General features: G+C 38.7%; 1 protein-coding gene across 1 annotated transcript in view; it reads right to left on the bottom strand.

Moving 5' to 3' along the window:
* Positions 1-8,459: 8,459 nt before the first annotated feature.
* The window catches only part of RPAP2 (RNA polymerase II associated protein 2), a 36,809-nt gene continuing 29,483 nt past the window's right edge, over positions 8,460-15,785 (bottom strand). Inside the window, exon 12 of the mRNA XM_063407493.1 lies at positions 8,460-9,742. Within this exon, the coding sequence (XP_063263563.1) occupies positions 9,604-9,742 (139 nt within the window). The 3' untranslated portion in view covers positions 8,460-9,603. The remainder of the gene's footprint in view (positions 9,743-15,785) is intronic.

Below are 15,785 nucleotides of genomic sequence, written 5' to 3'. Positions count from 1 at the left end.
TTTTGTCTTTCCTTCTCTGTATGTTTAGAAGTGTCAAAGTGAAACACTGACAAATTGGACACTTTTTCAAGTTGAGAAATTAATCAAAACCAACCTTTTCCTGCAGAGGTTTCATTTTCAACCAAGTATGCCTCTTCTGATTAAAGAAGTTGCATAAGAATTCTTAATCATCTCTGCACAGGAGTACTGCTGTAGCTGTTGGGTGATTCGTACCTGTTCTAGAGACAGCTTTCATAATAATCTATAGGTGCTGCTGTAAGACTCTTTATAAGAGTACTTTTGTCTGTGCACAAGTCATGTGGCCCTGGGGCACTGCCCTCCCAGCTGCAGAGGGGCACCTGTGGACACAGGCACCAAACCAAGGCCACACTTTGGAGGGGCAAGGGAAGTGGCCCATTGGCCATCCTGAGTGGAGGGAACCTGCAGCAGGCTCCCCACAGCAAGGCCATGAGTGCACGGGAGGTGGGAGGCACGAGCCCGGACAGAGCCAGCCCCTCCTGGGCTGCAGGGAGCCACTGGGAGGGGCAGGGGTCTCCTGCTGGGGAAGATGACTCTTGGGTGGGATTTTTACAGTGGCACACTGGGAGCAGGCAGGAGGATGAGAGCTAACTGTTGGAATTAGTGAAGTGGTTCGGTGGAAAGGAACCGCCACGCACTGGGATGGGAAGAACAGGAAGGACTTGGAAGACGGGACAGAAACAGAGCAGAGATATGAAACAGGGTGGGGTGAGTGTCCGTAACTCTGGCTTTATACTCAGTTTTGAATTTTCAGTAGAAGTTTTTCAGAAGCAAAATGTATAGAGTATTATTTATGGAGTATTATCTGAAATTCTGAATTCAACACTTTAAAGAGCCTGTGGCTCTTAGAAATTGTACTCTTTTTCAACTGTAAGAGCGGATACTCTTTGGCTAACCTGCAGGGAACTTCCTTCCTCCATTTGTACAGGAAATAAGGATGTGAAGATATGTATCTATGTTGTTGTGCTTTCATTCCTCCCTCCCTTGTGCTTCTTAGCACTGGTGACTTTATCAGCTTTGCTTCAGGCGTCATCTGTCTTGTAGTCAAGATTATCAGGTAGAGATGAACTAGGAAAAAAAGAAATCCAGCTTTTGACTCAAACCTTTAAGCTAAAAATGACGTAACCCAGAATCCAGCATCACTCCTACACAGATCAGCAGTCAAGTACAAGAACTGGAGGTCAGTGTTTCACCTTTGAATCATCAGATTAAAAACAAGAGTTTCTTTAAGTGAAGTGAACACAACAGCACTACTTAAATTTAGATACTGACAGAGCCTTCAAGGCACCTAGGTAAATGTTTGTAGCTACACTTTAAATTATATTTTATTTTTTTAATGCTGTGACAAATTTTGAACTGTAGGGAGGAGATAACATGCTGTAAAATGTGAAGCGTGCTTGACGATTTCAGAAAACAGCTAGGTCATCTTGAGTATTTGAGCATGAAAATGACCCCTTCATTCCTGGCAGGACAGTATCATAAAACCTTTTAGATAAGTTACAGCATTACTGCCAAGCCAAATGATACGTATTTGATACTTTAGCACTACAGCATTGCGGACTCAATCTTGCCCCCCATCGGCCCTGGGAGAAGGGATGGCTTGCAGAGGCACAACAGCTGAAAGAGCTGTGGGTGCTGCTGTAGCCCGGCCACGGAGGGCTGGACAAAGCACTGCGCTGTGCCCAGAGCGCCTCCGTGCCGCTCTCAGCCGGGGGAGCTGTCACGGGCTGCGGCGCTGAGCGGCTCCGCGGCGCACAAACCGCCCGGAGCAGCGGCCTCACTTACCCCCTGTAACTCAGCCTGCACGGCAACACCCACGCCGCTTCTTGGCAGAAAGGACACCCAGCTCGGTCCCGCAGCAGGGCTCCAGTTCAGCTCAGAGAGTGAGAAAACTTAACAAGGAAATAAAAAGTTGTTCAAATGAATCTCTTCTTTCTGAGAGCAGTCTCTGCTTATAGAGTAAGTGAGCATAAAAATGGCATTTGCATTCTTAGGAAACAATGCCTGTGCACACTTTGCAATGTTTCAGATTCATTCTTTGGAAACAATTTGTGTGATTTATTCTGTTTTTCTTCAAGCGTGATTCTGTTTTTCTTCAGGGCTGCTTGGGGTGTGTGGTTTGACACTCAGCTTGTCAGTTTAGCATTGTGAGATTGTGAGTTTTTTGAAGAGGGCACATCTGTGGTTATAGAAGAATAACAAGAAGCATCAGATGTTCAGAGAACAAAAAAGCAGAGCTTGAGAGGATTTTAGAAATGAATACTTAGCAGAGATGACATATATATGACCCAGAGCTGTAGAGGGCTAATGTGGTATCTGTAAAATAACTTATTTTTCAAATTTTCAAATGGTCTTAATTATCTTAATAGGGAACAAACACTTTAACTACCTTTCTAATTGTGAAATTTTATAATAAGCCAAGGATCTTAAGCAGCAAAAGTATCTACTTGTTTGGTTTGGTGGTTTTAATTCTCTTTTTTTTAATTTACAGAGAGCCCATAGTTCAAAAAAAAAAAGTACTCAAAAAAGCTTTTGAGTCAGTCAGAGCTTTAAGCAGTAAAACTACTGCCCTTTTGAAAACAGAAGGAAATGTCAGGACTGCAGCTTCATCCCCTGTATTCCCAAGACTGCTTGGGAGTAATTAAGGCTGATGGACAATTGACCAGTCTTTGTGCAAGAAGAGTCAAGTCCAAGTACAGGTGTGTGTAGGCTTATGCAGGTTTCTGTGTAACAGTGAACTGGACCTAAACCTTGTTCAAAAATCAGCAGCCATTGGGGTTTACAACAGCGTCTGCCTTTGTTAAATTATTATTCTAGCTTAACCACCCACATTGTTATCAAAGGAACACAGCATTTTCAAACTTATTTTTTAATCTTTCTCTACTATACTGATGTGAATTCACCCTCTGTTTTATGGCTATGCAGGTAAAGATATTACACCAACACAACTTCGCTTGCACCATCTCACCAAAGTATTTTTAACAGATCACATGCTTTGAGACCATGTCCTCAATCTGAAACCTTTGAACAAGAAGTGCAAAAGTTAGTAATTATCTTCATGAATTCTGTGCTAAAGTGATATGTACCATTTCATTTGCCAAAGTAATGTACCTACACTTTAAACTACAGCCAGCCTTGCTAAATCAGTACTAGCCATAGATTGGCAACCCTTAGTCTATTTATTAAATTAACAAATCAGAAGTGTCTGCAAAAGATTTTCTCCTGACTGTGGATAGCACTTGCAGTAGTGAGGTGTTTACGGAAAATCCTGCTTAGTGGCAAATCCTGATTAGGAAACGTTATCATTTTTCTGCATAGTAGGTGAGATAGACGTGCCTAACATATGGTTGCTATAAAATACCTTAGATGAGTCAGATCTTAGCTGACAGCTGTAAGCAGGGTTGCTGTGGCTTCTTAGATAATACTACCAATTAGAGTACTTTTTCATACTTAACTACTGTACTGTTAAATTATATTAACCTGATTTGTAGACACTCCTGTTTGAGTAGAACAAAAAGGCAAGATTTATGATGTAAATCCTGATCTAATGTTTGCAGCTAACTAAAGCTGTATCCAAAGTCCTTCAAGCTCTCTGTAGTGATGACTAATTCTAACCTAATGGTAGGACTCCCCAGGAAGCTGCTGCTGCCCCACTAAGCATTCAATTCAGCCACATATACCATGAAATTTAAGAGGGTAAGAAGTCCCAGAAAAGGCACTGATTTGATGATGCAGGATGTATCGGCCAAGTAGCCCCAGTGGCTTTGTGCTCTGATCCTTGCCTGCAGCACCCACAGGTAATCACAGTGTACAAAGGTGTACTGAAGAGTTTGCCTTTGAAGTACAGGCCACTACAGGGTCCTGGGGACTGACTTCCAAGGAGAGACTCTGTCGAGTGGCAAGAGGCAACTGCCTTAGAACCTGTGGTTCTGCTCTAGCCTGTTGATGGGGCTCATTAGAGCTCTTGTCTTGAGGTAACTGCAGGATAGCACAGTAAGCCAACAAACAGGTGGACAGCTGCCGTGTACAGGGGCCACCCTTACTGCCCTGCTCTGATTGATTAGCCTTACCAGGTCTAGGAGTTTAGTCTACACATTCAATTCTCACAGCACAGTTTATCTATTTCCTTCAGAACTCCAGCCTGCACTTTGTTCTGCTCTACAGCTACATGCGACTCAGGGGGAATGACTTTATCACACATGTTCATGCATTGCTCAGAGGCTCATCTGCTGTTCCCTGCTTTTTGAAACCAGAGTGCTACATGAGAATCACCTGAAGACACGTGTTTTCAGCTTCTCCCCCTCACCTCACCAAATCCTGTGTAGCACCACAAATGCCACAGGCTCACGTTCCACAGCATCTTTCAGGCAGCCATCTCCCAAAATACTCTCAACACTCTGTGTAGAGAAGTGCTTCTAAGATGAGGAGTCACAAAAAGAAAACTCACAAGAGGAAAAGTCTCCACCAATATTATTTTCTGCCTTTGCTAATGGAAGGCACACCCACTTCCTTTCACTCTAATCAGAGGAGAACTGGCTGTCAGGTGGTAGAGATATACAGTTGAGAAACAAGAGGTCTTTATAGTTAGGTGCCTTGCCTTGTATACCATCTGCTTCTAATGGAAACTTAAGACTTGCCAAAAAGAGGGGCTGAGTCTGTGCTTTCAATATTTAATGCTCACTGGAAATGACAGTTCAGCATTACCTGCTGTCCCATTGAGATCAATCTAAACCCCACCCACAGTACTGTGTGTTCACATGCAATTGCAGAAATAAACAGTAAGCATGGAAAACTTAGAGGCAAACTCTTGAACTAGAGTGTGACTCAATTTCAACATAGGGGCATTATTTTTTCCCCTAAAGACTGCCAGTCACTTGAATTCTTTTGGTGTTAACTCTTACAGGTTAAAAAAAATTGTGTGATGTAGTAGCCATCAAAATAAGTGAGTAATAGGATCAGATTGCTTAGAAACTCCCCACAGTGCAGGGGCAGGTCCCCATTCAGTTTTGTGCCACACTCTACTACAAATTACTCCAAGGAGAGCCAGTCTACTGTGTCACCATTCTCTGCTGACTTTCCTGCTTTCTTTCCCCCATGAGGGAATAGGAGCAGAGCCATTACCACCATCCACTTCATAAATGCACTAAGGTAAGATTTGGAGACCCTAAATTTAAGAGCATCAGTTCTCTCTGAAGCAAATGAAGACAGGCAGGTACCTAAGTTTGGATGCCTAAATTTAGAAGGTATGAGTACTGCTTTCCCCTTTCCTCATCCTTTTTCTTCTCTCTGTGCCAGTCCTTTTTTCTCAGCAGTTAAAAGAGATGTCCAGCTGAGCTGCTCATCCCCTCCTGCACTTTGTAGAGTCCAGGTTCTCTCAAACTAGGGGGAGAAGGGTAAGACATGGAACATCGAGATTCACAAAACCGTTATTTCCCCCTAAAACCACAACAGATGTCTTTTTTAAGCCACTTTTAAGCTACTCATTGAGACTGAGGAGTGAGAATACAGGTGACTCTTTTATGTGTTGTGCGGACACAGCCTGTGAGGCCCCAGACACATCTCATGCATGTACCACGCTCCTTGTCGCTCCCTGCATCTTCCTTTAAAAGACAGGGTAGATCTAAATTTCCAGCCCTCAGTTTAGACAGAGGCACAGCCCTGGTCTGTTGTGCTGCTCTAGTTTTACTAAGGATTTTTTTTTTTGTTTTGATAGTTTTCAATTAAATAAATCAGGCTCTCTTCTGCTTGTTTTAATGTAGAATTTTGCATTACCATATCTAGCTTGATTTGCAAACTTTACACTGATTCAAGGTAATCTCTTCAAAAACCCTAACGTGTATGGATTACATTATGACTTTTCTACTTTCCTGAAATGGTGAACATCATGTGAACCACTCTGACTCCTCTTTTTCTCTCCAAAATCCAAGAAAAATCACTAAATATGGTCAATGGACAAAAATAATCAAATGGCAGCAGTGAAGGACTCTGCGCTCGGAAATTCAGTATTACAGAGTGCTTACACTGAGAGTATTTACCAGACTGTGAACTGAACTTTGGTGGGAAAATAGACACAAAAGTCTTTCCATCAGCCTCTCTGGCCAGCATAAAGACTGCTTTGAATAATGTTGAGAAAATATGACTCTGTGGATGTGCTTGTTCTCTTTCTGACATTATTTCATTACAGCTATGAAAAACTTGGTAAGAAATCCATTCTATGACATGCAAGTATGTGTCACACATTCCTCCACTGAGGCAGAACAGCATGAAGCAAGCTTTGCTTTAAGCTTTAAACTAAGCTGTTCTTCTTTACTAAATTGATTATGTATGTCAGGAAAAAAAAATTACCATATAAGTCTGGTTTCCTTCCTGCCCCCCCTGCAATTAAAAGAAACACATCATTCTCTAATTGCCCTGCTACAGGGCCATGGCCAGACAGTGTTGGATGCTTTACATGATTATGGCAGTGGACTTCTGAGACTTTATGATCCTTATCATCCGAGGTGCTGATGGCTTTACCAAGTTTACACCCCTTTCACAGAGCTGTTCAGAAATAGAGGCTTCTGTCCCATTTACCCTAAACCCTAGATTCATGATGTCTCTCCACACCTGCAGCTCAGAAGTCAGTCACTACAATTCAGTGGCTGAAACCACCACTGACCCAAATGTCAACTGCTCTCAACTATTTAACTAACACAGAAGGAAAAACAGTAAGCACAGAAACAAGGCCACAAGGAAGCAATCTGTCTGCCAACATAAGCAAAATGAGAAGGGGCAGAACAACACCAAAAACCAGCTGAGTTAAGAAGGAGTGACATCTTCTGAAGGACAGTTGTGACAGGAATTTGCTTTAAGACAAAAAATGGTGTCTAGATTTGAACATTTCTAAGCCATTAGGCTGTTAAAAAGCATGCTCACAAGAAAATGACATAAATGAACTGATTTTGTGGAACTTGAGTTGTAATTTTTACACGCAAGTTAAGGCTGACAGTATTGAAAGATCCTTTTGGGGTGAGTCTATAGCCTCTCTCCTGTCCAAAAGTATTTGGTATATATGTATCCTTTCTATATTTATTTATATGTGTATTACTGATGTCTAATGGAAATGAAATCATTACAAGTAAGTGGAGAATATCCCTTCAGGATGTGCCCAGCATACCACAGAACATTCTTCTGTCCTCATGCATGGAGAAATGTTATTTTGTTCGCATAGGGCAAGGAAAAGAATGAGGGAGCTTACTATACAGCAGTGAAAGAAGAGATGCAAAACTCCTGAAAGCTTACTTTTTTGAGCTGCTGAGGCAGACAGTAAAAGCAGTTATAGTGAAGCCTGGTAAAGAGGCCTTTGAGCCTGCAACCTATTCATTCTTATTACAAGATCATACATTTCCTACACAGTAGGTGCTGAAGACCAAGCCTAAAAAAATTAAAATTAAAAAAAAAAATCACACAACTGGCAGGAAGTGACAGGAAGTGTAAAAGTGTAAAAACTTTCCAAATGAGAGCCATCAAACCTGATGAAACACAGTTGCATTCCTGGTACGATGTACATTTGTGATGCCTTCTAGATGTACTCTGTATGATGGAACTGTTGGGAGGCAATCTTTGTGCCCCAAAGTAAACATGGATGAGGATAATGGCTTGCTCAGAATCCACTAGCTACAAATAGAAATTTAGTCAGCTTCCAAAATCAGAAGTGAATAGATACAAATTCAAGGTTTAAGTTTGGCTTAGAGCATCACACCTATAACTCAGTCTTCTGTAGAAGTTTATCTTTTGGTGAGGTCTTGACCCTTCTCTCCATATGTATCAAGTAAACTTCTTCCATCATGGTACAAAATCAATGTAACTTCTATCCATTAATTCTTATAAATTTTGTATCAGACACACTCTGTTCATAATGGGTATTTTTCCCCCTACTGATACTTAGAAAAACACATAGCTGTAACTCTGCATTAAAGGTTATCCTAATTCTAAATTGTTGCGTTTACAACTTACACTGAATGTAACTTCCCATTACAAGGTAAGTTTGGAAACGTCAAGCATCTCCTAAATAAAGTCTACTACACAATGAAACAGTTAAGAAGAATGCACAGTGAAGAAGTAAGTGTAGAGTTCCTTTCTGGTATCCAATTACAGAGGCAAACCAGAGGAATAAACTTTGGTTTTTTAAGTGGAGTGGATGTGTAGCAGCCCTGGCAAGGCTTGCCTCAGCCTTAATTATTGCTGGCATTTACTGCAGACTAAGCAGTGTCAGTTACAACTTTCTTCTCAAGTCTCTCAAAATACAGTGTCCTATGTGAGAATTATGCAATGAAACATATTATGGAATCATGAAGAATTACTAGTGGACTAGTTTTAAAGTGCAATTTATAATCAGTGTCTATTAAAATCAGAAGCAATTCCAAACACACTCAGCCTAAATACCACAACTCTTTAAAATGAAATGACTATTGAAAGCAAAGAATTTTTAATTATTAAAATATATTTTAAAAATCCAAATTAGTAATAACTAGAGTCTGTTTAAAAATAACTTTTACACAAGTTCAAAGACTATCCCTTTTCTTAGAAGTAGCAAGACAAACAGGCTATGAATCAGACATATTTGTGTACTGTTGTCGTCATTCTTAAAGGTTCCTGCTCCGTGCACGAGGGCAATTGGAAAAATGTCAGCAGCACTACTCTCACCATCGGAGGCTGACACACTTTTCCCCCCACCTTCCCTGATCCCTGCAGACAAACTTGGACTGAGAGTTTCCAAACCAGGAAAAACCAAACCAAATTCCTTTCTACTGCTTTTGAACACTTTTCAGGTGATCCATATTTTAACTTAAACAACTGTGGTTAGTCAGCTTTTCACAAGACTTCAAAATTCTTACCCATAGGAAGGAAATGAAAAAGCAGAAATGCAAGTACTACAATTCATTCTAAATTTCATTTTTTCATTTAAAAAAGCTCAAACAACTGAAGGTGTTCTTTTGTTCTCTGTGCAACTATTTCAGGCAGTAGGAGATGTTAAGATGATCATGTTCTTCTGCGGGGAACAAAGGAGTGAGATCAGTAATGATATAGTGCTATATTCATTGAATCAATTGAGTATGATCAATGTAAGTAAAGTATTTGCTCTTAAATTCTTTGGCCTATCTGGAATGAAAAATGGAATCTCAAGATTATGCAAAAAATACACAGCTCTTGACTCAATTTTATATCACAAACCCTAACAATTTCATTGTAATAATTTAAAAAACCCTGCTGAGTCTTAGGCATTGTAGCCACACAGATTTTTTTTAATAAATTGTGGTAGTAAAAATTCCGCTCAAAATTGCAGTAAACCAACCATATATTATCAAAAGATTAGTGTGATAAGTAAGCAGCTACCATTTACTGTAAGTGACAAAATGATGACACTCATTTCCATACCAAACATATTTCTTTACTTTAAAATTTGCTTCACACATTTTCTGCTCCAGCTGATACAATCTGTAGTTACTATACATACTTACAAAATGCTGAAAATCGAACCCGTGGTTAACCAGCTTGGTTTTAATACATACAAAGCAGCTTAAAGTTGACTGACCATTCAAGTTGTCAGTCCATTCTAAATATTCTTGTTAAACTTTCCAGATCTTCCTTTTTGAAATGCAGTTCTTCCAGTAATGTGGTTAGGAACTGTGTGTACATAGGGCTTGTCTGAGTATTCTTGAAAAGTGGAGTTGTTTGTGACAATCTGGAAAAAACCCAAACATATTTCATACAGTAATGCAACTTTTAAGTGGCAGATGTTAAAAAGCAATGCTTGTGAGTTCAAACAACTGTATTGAAGAAAAGCAGTTTATTATGTCACATTTAATTACAGCATATAATAGACTGTATGATATAAAAGTGATACCAAAATATGATTTTTTATTAGTATGTAGTAAAAAAAAAAAACCTCATCAGAAAAAATGAAAGTAGTTTGTATGCCTCTAATCAATTGCACATATATATATAATGTAGACAGATGTCAGAATGAACAAGGTGCAGAACCTACACTTACACATATAAAAGGAAGGATCCCAGTCATTATTTATTTCTTTACCAAAAAGCTCCTAAACAGTCACACAGTAGAAGTTATGTACTTCTTCATATGACTAAAATATAAAAGAGATATAAAAGTTTGGAAGGAGCTACCACTATGCACATCACGTATATATATATAGTATCTGTATGCAGTGTATAACACCTGTATGCAGATGAGGTGAAATACTGAGCTGTTTGTTCTCATTTGCCCTTAATTTATCTGAATATATTTTTATCCTCAAGTCCTTCCTTTTTCTCCTAACTCTATTGCAAAATATTGCAAAGGTAGTAATAGCTGAATCTTCCTAGGCCCAAATATTTAAAAAAAAATCGTTAATGAACAAAATCAAGTATTGAAGCTCATGCTGAATGTTAAGAAACATCAACACCAAAGATTACTGACAAGATCATTTAACAAGAACTCCTATCCCAGCAACAGTTACTTTGTCTCAAATACTGTAGATAAACAGTACCATTGACACAAAAGAGATATTTTAGAATACGTTTGTGGAATGATGTACTTTTAGTAAGAAATTCAAGATAGTCTACAGCTTCCTAAAAGCTTCCCAGTTCAGGAAGTCTTCAAGTGAGTAACAGCTAGGATCAATCTCCCTGTAGTCACTGGTATTAAGACCACCTCCACTTGAAAAAAGCTGGATATCAGAGAAGAATCTTTTAAATTAAACAAAAAGAGTAAACAAAGATAAAACAGAAACAAAGGACCTTACAAGACACACTAAATAGGAATCCCTTAATAATTTTAATTAAAAAAACCCCAAAAGTAATGAAAAAAAAATTAACTTTTAATGAGTTAAAATTACTTCCCATTTCTTTCTGGATTCCGTTTCAGTATGTACATTTAGCTAAATCGTTGAGCTCTCAAACGCTGACACTTGGTGAGAAGGACTTTCAGAGATGCTTGAAGTAAGGGTAAGGTGTGGAAAGAAATGACTTAAGCATAGACTCTGCTGTATGTATATAAAAGAGTCAAGCTGGTGATTTTTGGCCTGAGGCCGCTGGGTTTTGTAAGGCACTTCACGGCAGACAGAACTCATGCCCGGGGTTTCTTTCCCGGTGGGGGCACTGGGGTTACTCCCTGCTGGTGAATCAGAGCCCCCTGAGGAGGCAGGAGCTGCGTTTGCAGGGTGCCGCTTTATCAGCGGGGAGCACAGGAAGCGCTGAGAGGGGATCAGAGGAACCGCAGCAGTGTTAGCCTGGAGACAGGGACAGCGGGAGGAAGACCAGGAGACACCTTCTACTTGTCTGCAATTCACCCTTCTCAGAATTAGGCAGGTTGTATATGAAAAAAGACTGGTGGCAGAAACAGTCATGACTTCCTGAGTGCTGGTGCGAGGTGGCTGTAGCACTGTGAACCATTCTCCTGGCCATGATATAGATTTACATGCATTTTAATCTGAATTTTCTTAGTCCTGCCATGGGCTTAATTATTTTCAAAAGCAGCAGAAGGCTTGTGCCACTTTAAGGAATACTCTAAAATCAAAATATTTATTACCATGAAGCTCACATGCTCTTTTTTTTGGAACTGCAGTTGGTGATATTATATAGTTTCATGTATTACAAGCGTATTCTAAATGTCAGACCCTGTTTTAGACACACTGTTTAAAGAATAGCTATTATAGCTTACACCAAGAAAGAAACAAAAAGGTATTGCTATTTCCAGAGAAGTTGCCAGTCATTAAATATTGAGAAATTGTAGTTAAAAATTAAGTTTTAGACATGGATCAATTTTTTCTTACCTGAACTTTATTTTAAAACTAATTAAGCTACTGATTATCGAATAAGCAAGACAAATAAGTAATTCCAGAGAGGCACGTGCAAGTTTGTAGAAATTAGTTAAAAGTAGCATCTTGATGGGGCAACATGTTAAATATTTATGAATATACGTACAAATGCTTTTCTCTTGGAAAAGTGTGTCCTTTTGACCTTTAAATGATGCTTTAACTTGTCATTTGAAAAGTAGTTATCATCGAGTACTTTTCTAGTTTCAGGTGGCTGTTGCAGCAGAAACAGAAGCTTTTATCTGGGAAAGGAGCAAGCACAAGTTGCTGGTTTGCATGCAGAGGTAAGTTACATGCTCTAATACTGGTCCAGTGTATATTTGAGGTATTGCACAAGAGAGGAGTGAGGGACTGCTTAACTGAATTAAACCTTAACTGTAAGCAAAAAAACCAGAACAGCATTTGGGATCAACATCTTCAAGTCACAGAAAATTACAATGATCTTATCTCTGAAGGAACTATGATGACTAATTCAATGTAATGACACATAGGATTTCAGTTCAAAGATTGTAGAATTCCCTTGAAAGTCTGCAGCATCTTCTATAGATGTAGAATATAAACAGGAAATAGGATATTTAGGACCACAATAATAACAACTGGCTAGTGCAGTTGTTAGTGGAAAGAAAATATAAGTTTTGCTTTTCTGTTACCTTTTGCACATGTTGCAGCATGAACCTGGAACAAACTTTTATGAAGAAAGTCAAATAAAAATAAGAAAAGCTAAAGGATTAATTGATTTTAAAATAACCACATACAGAAGTACACAAATGTAAATTTACAGTCCAAAATTACACACTCATTCTTCAAAGGCTTGCCTTCAGCAAGAGCTACTAAAAGGAACTGTTCATGCTCAGATCGTGGAAAAGCAGTATATCAGACTTGAAGAGAATGTTGTTTCCTGCACACCCACTTACACCATATGGTAAACAGGCATTTGTAACGTTTAAAAAGTGTTAAAAATGTCAAACTGTATCTGATTGATACAATTTGTATTTGCTGGCTATTCCACATATGTTATATGTTCAAGAAAAAACCCACTAAAGTGAAATTCATGTGAAGAATAATCAATTATTATCAAGCTATTAAAGGACATCTGGCTACCACAAAATGTTTACATAGTTTCAGTGCTTCAGCTCAAGACCCAAGCTTTCTATGAATCAGCTGCCTTACAAAAACATTTGGCAAGTATATTTAGGAGTTCAACCTCAATTATTTTTAGGAATAGGTTTCATTAATTGATATGGTAGGGTGTGCAACTTGTTCTTAGATCTATGCACACCTTAACAAAGACAGCTGAATACATTCAAAATTATAAAACTTACATAGTTGAAACCATTAACTGGCATTTCCTATCCAGGTGTGTGAATATTCTTTCTAAAACCCAAACCAATTGTCCAGTACCACCCTTCCCTCAGCTACTAGATCTCAGGGAAAGCTTTCTGAAGTGTTAGGATTAATACCATGATTCCCTTTGAAAAAGTTAAAGATTTCTAAAGCCACCACTGTGTTCCCACTGTGTAACAGTCAGGTACAGCTCTCTGAAACAGACACCTGAAAACAGGGATAAAAACACAACCACATGAGCGTTGGGTTCCTTTCCACTTCTCAAAATTAGTCACTTATACATAAATTGTTGAGAATTTGAGTGCATATAAATTGCCCCACTATCAAGGAAAGCACTTGTATACTCATGAAGAAAAGCCATATGCTAATTCTCAGTAGACTAATAATAAGCTCCTCCTAGAAAAACATAAGCATTGCCAGTCTTATTTTTTTCCCAATGCTAAAAGCTTGCAGAAGTAAAAGCCTCTGCTTGTGGCAGAAGCCATGGATCAAACCACAATTTTTTAAGTCCCTTACCTTGTTTGATGTGCTTGGAATTTGAACAAGAACAGAAGTATAAAAGAGAATGATGGAAAACGCGAGCACTACCTCTTTTTCCAAAGTAAGCTTTGGAAAATAAGTTATCTTTCTGCCAGTTACATGTGTTTAAGCACTGTGAATAAGACTCTTAACCACCACAACATAAGGCTTGAAGTTTTTTATTCTCTGTTTCTTTCTACCTTTTGTTTTGGTCACTTAAGACTTAATTTTTAAGATCATCATAACCAGGATCACTGATAACTAGTTTTCTATCAGAATGATGGAGCTGAACTAATGAATGATCACACAAGTTTCCTTAACACTTGTTTCAGAACACAGAAATGAAGCAAGAGCTGGCAGCACTACAGGCAGCATCTTTCCCACTTCCCTGACAAAACCACAGACACAGACTACTGCATGTGTGCTACAAGGGTGCCAACAAACCTCTGACCAATAGACTCCTGCTCTAGATAAAACCATGCAGATAACCTTGCCATTCTAATGGGTTCTACTGCATCAACACAGAAGGGCTGCGGTGTTTTGATTTTATGGGGTTTTTTAACACCCCAAATATATTTGCACTACTCATGTTACAGATTTGATGGGCTTAGCAATGCAATAAAAATGTTAGTAATCAGAAGTACCTTTCTTTTAATATAGCAGTTTTATAGGGAACACTTATAGATCCCATTTTAGTTATGTTCCTTTTAAGGAAGTCTCTTAACACAACTGCAATTGTTTTGTTTAAGACAACTGGCTAGACTGAGTCAATCCAACAAGTGTTACACATCAGCAATAAAACTCAGAGAATTGGATGTACACTGCAGCCCAGACCATCTGCCTAATACAACTGTGATGCTGCCGTGCATCCATCACTTACAACAGTGCTTCAGTTGGTGAGGTGAACTCCAGCACTGGCTGAATTTGCCCATTTCATGGATCCCTACCCAAAGGCACTCCGACGTTTGGGCAGAGTAAATTAAAACCATCACTGTAATTTTGCATGTTCTTCATAGTACACAGGCTGCTTGCTTAATTTGAGGTAGAATCTCTCACTTCCAGTATCTCACTAGATACAGTACACTTGTCTAGGGACTGCAATTTTGTTAGTAAAGTATCTTAAATCCCAAAGCATGGTGTATCCATCAGGCCAAAGTTAGTATTGGACAGAAAGCTGATCTGAAGCACAACATGAGTATAGCTGTAAGATAAAGATGCAACACCAGGGAGCTTAAAAAATCATTAACTTTGGTGTAATTAAGTGGTTACACTTAATTACTATGTTTAAACATATGCTCAGAAATCAGAACATATGACAGCCTTAACTTACATAATTTAGCTGTTATGTTTGCAGTTTCAGTGAAAAAACCCCAAAACCCTACTTGTTTCTTATAACTTTAGTTTGAGCATGATTTAAAAAACTCAACATTAAAAAACCCCAAACCCGTAAAAGCAAAAGGCTGTCTCCAGAGTGAACAATTTCCATTAGAACACATTAATATTTGACAGACAATCTTGAACTGGAAGCATCTAACTTACAAACAAGATGCAAAAATATCTAAATATATCTTTGGAATTGAGTCTTTTAAACTAAACTGTACTAGTAGTGGAAAAAAGGTAATTATGATCAGTGTCACTTGCAACTCTGCAATTAAAGTAGTTTTTAGTTTGGAGCTTTTTGTTACCATATCCGATTGGTCAAAGAGGAAACCAGCATTCAGGGGCAGTTTTCTGTAATCTCCCCCAATACATTTCTGTATTATACTTTCTTAATGAAAGATAAAACACTTTATAAAGCCCACAGTATTAAAAAGCAATAACTGACAGAAATAAGCAATTTTCTTACTGAGATAAAAAAGCCCCTTCTGGTCTAGTTTTAAATATAGCCTGAAGATCCTATTCTCATCATAAAGACAAGAATTTTGTAACTGAAGTGCAACTTATGTTTTATTTATTATTTAACTTCCTTTCATTATTGTGTACTGACTTGTCCACAGAATCCAGCACAGGCACTTTAATCCTCTGATGGCAACAGAAACTAAATTATTC

The sequence above is a fragment of the Prinia subflava genome, chromosome 10 (assembly GCF_021018805.1).
Source record: "Prinia subflava isolate CZ2003 ecotype Zambia chromosome 10, Cam_Psub_1.2, whole genome shotgun sequence".
Taxonomy (NCBI): domain Eukaryota; kingdom Metazoa; phylum Chordata; class Aves; order Passeriformes; family Cisticolidae; genus Prinia; species Prinia subflava.
Note: the sequence above shows the minus strand (reverse complement) of the source record. Positions and strands in the feature narration are given on the sequence as shown.